This window comes from Phaseolus vulgaris, chromosome 9 (genome assembly GCF_051622355.1).
Source record: "Phaseolus vulgaris cultivar YP4 chromosome 9, ASM5162235v1, whole genome shotgun sequence".
NCBI lineage: Eukaryota > Viridiplantae > Streptophyta > Magnoliopsida > Fabales > Fabaceae > Phaseolus > Phaseolus vulgaris.
In genome coordinates, this window is record NC_143506.1 from 2,150,386 (window position 1) to 2,153,083 (window position 2,698).

At 50.7% G+C, this 2,698-nt stretch overlaps 1 protein-coding gene across 1 annotated transcript; it reads left to right on the top strand.

Annotated features, from left to right (window-relative positions):
- The first annotated feature begins 233 nt into the window (after positions 1–233).
- On the top strand, positions 234–755 carry LOC150025099 (uncharacterized). The gene has a single exon (XM_090295075.1). The coding sequence runs from the start codon at positions 234–236 to the stop codon at positions 753–755; it is 522 nt and encodes a 173-aa protein (XP_090151201.1).
- Positions 756–2,698: the final 1,943 nt, after the last annotated feature.

The window sequence follows — 2,698 nt, forward strand, 5'->3', positions numbered from 1 at the left end:
TTGTTTTGGAAAAACTGAATCCTTAATCAAGGTTCTTTCAAAGAATTTTCATTCTAAGGTTAAAAGTTTGCAAAAATCCTTCTTAAACAATTCACCCCCCTCTCGTTTAAGGCCATATATTCTAACGTTAACAAGTCAGCCAGGACGACTGTCACGCTGGATTCGGCCTGACGATGTTGTCATCGAAGTTCCACTGCCAGACAAGTGGAAAGGATTCAACAGGGATCGGTACGATGACTCCACCGACCCGGACGAGCATATGGACGCCTATACCACCCACACGAGTCTTTGCACCTCGAACGATCCGTCGAGTGTTTCCTACATCCCTGAAAGGAGCATCCCTCAGCTGGTTCACCAAGCTCCCACCTAACTTCATTGACAGCTTCACCACACTGGTGTCGAAGTTCAAGGCTCAGTTCGCCACTAGCAGAGCGCATCACCTAACCTTTATCGCCCTAGTGGGCATTCGCCAGGATAAGGGAGAGTCGCTCAGAACCTTCGTTGACAGGTTCAAAAGGGTGGCCATGAGCATTCAGAATCTCAGCCCGGACGTGGCCATACACCATATGCTGACAGCCCTGCGACCGGGACTGTTTGCTGATAACCTGAGTATGCAGTCGACCACCAGCCTTGACGAACTTAGGAAAAGAGCAGCTAAGTTCATGCAGCTAGAGGAACTCAAGGAATTCTGCAACCAGGCTCGAGTAGAGGCCTGTGAGGAGAAAAATAAGGACGAGAAGGATCGCCAAGGCTGATCGGGCCAGCGTGGCGATAGACGCAGGGACAACCGAGAAGATCGGGGAATTAGGTTCTCAAGGTACACCCCCCTAACGGTCGAAGAGGGGATAATTCTGGATGAAGCACTCAACGCCAAGTTGATTCCTCCTCCCAGGAGGGTAGCCAGTCCGAGCAACGCCGATCGAAGAAAGCAGTGTCGATACCACCAGAACAGCGGGCATTCTACCAAAGAGTACCAAGCACTGACGGATAAGATTGAAGAGCTCATCCAAGTCGGTCACCTATGCCGGTTTATCAGGGGCGGTCGAGACACGACGCACTCCCCTCGCAGAGATGATCCCACCAAAAGAAGGCGTTCACCCCCAAGAGCCAGGGACGATCGAGACTTCAGGGACGACGGACGACCCATAAGAGATGACCCTCCACGGAGGGATAACCATCCTCGGGAGGCTGAAAGAAAGGGTAATCGAGAGGTTATTAATACGATAGCCGGCGGTTTCTCTAGAGGGGGAAGCACAAACAACACCCGAAAGAAGCATCTTCGGGTTGTACACCAGGAGAATGCGGTTACATTCCGGCCGAGGATACCACTCATCACCTTCACATATGACGACTTCAAAGGCTTCAACTATCGACAAGACGACCTGATGGTGATATCAGTCGATATAGACCGATTCACCATCAGGAAGACTTTGGTAGACCAAGGGAGCTCAATAGGCATCCTCTACTGGAAGACATTCAAGGCCATGAGGATACCGAGGCGGAGATGGTGCCTTACGACGACCATGTAATCAGCTTCTCGGGCGAAAGGGTGGGGACCAAGGGCTACATTGAGCTCTACACCACCTTCAGTGAGGAGAAGAGCTGTAAGACGATCAAGATCTGGTATTTGGTAATCGACACGAATACCTCTTACAACATCCTCCTCGGACGGCCGTCCATCAATAGACTGATGGCGATCGTATCAATACCCCACTTGGCGATGAAATTTCCCTCATCGTCAGGAGACATTCTCACGGTCCATGTTGACCAGAAGGAGGCAAGGAAATGCTATGTTGAAAGCCTCAGGGTAGAGCCTCTAAGGAACGACCAGTCTCCTAGACGCAAGTCCTCTCGAAGAGATCGATCACCCCGAGAGGACCAGCCAATGCCAGTTGAATCCATGGTCGCTCTAGTAGACCTCGACCCACGAACGACCAAGGATAGGCTGGAGGCCAGAGAAGAGTTGTGACGAGTACCACTCCTGGATAAGGATCGTAGTACTTGTGTTGGGACGACCATGGCGGCTGCTGAGGCTGAGGTAATACATGTCACGCTTAAGAAGAACGTAGATCTATTCGCGTGGACGCCATCCGACATGCTAAGCATAAGCCTAGACATCATTACACACAGGTTGGCAGTGTTTAAGGAAGCACAACCGATCGCCCAGAAGAAGAGAGATTACAGCGATGAAAAATGCCTAGCGACAAAAGTAGAGGCCGAGAAACTTCTATCAACCGGGTTTATACGCGAGGCTCGATATACAACTTGGCTGGCCAACGTCGTCATGGTTACCAAGCCGAACGGTTACTGGAGGATGTGTGTCGACTACAGGAATCTCAACAGTGCCTTCCCGAAAGACTCCTACCCTCTACCCAACATCGACCGCCTAGTAGATGGGGCATCTGGCCATAGGATCCTTAGCTTCCTAGATGCTTACTCTGGTCATAACCAGATAAGTATTCACCCCAAGGATAAAGAGAAGACAACCTTCATGACGATCGATGCCAACTACTATTCTGAGGTCATGTCGTTCGGCCTCAAGAATGCCGAAGCAACTTACCAATGCCTCATGGACAAGATCTTTCAGGGGTTGATCGGTCGGTGCGTAGAGGTTTACGTGGACGACATCGTCGTGAAGTCTAAATCTTTTGGCCGACATATAGAGGACATTGAGGAGGTGTTCAAGGCCCTCAGGGGA

What these genes read in the sequence shown, in the direction of transcription:
- LOC150025099 (XM_090295075.1), top strand. Translation starts at nt 234, where the DNA reads ATGACTCCACCGACCCGGACGAGCATATGGACGCCTATACCACCCACA.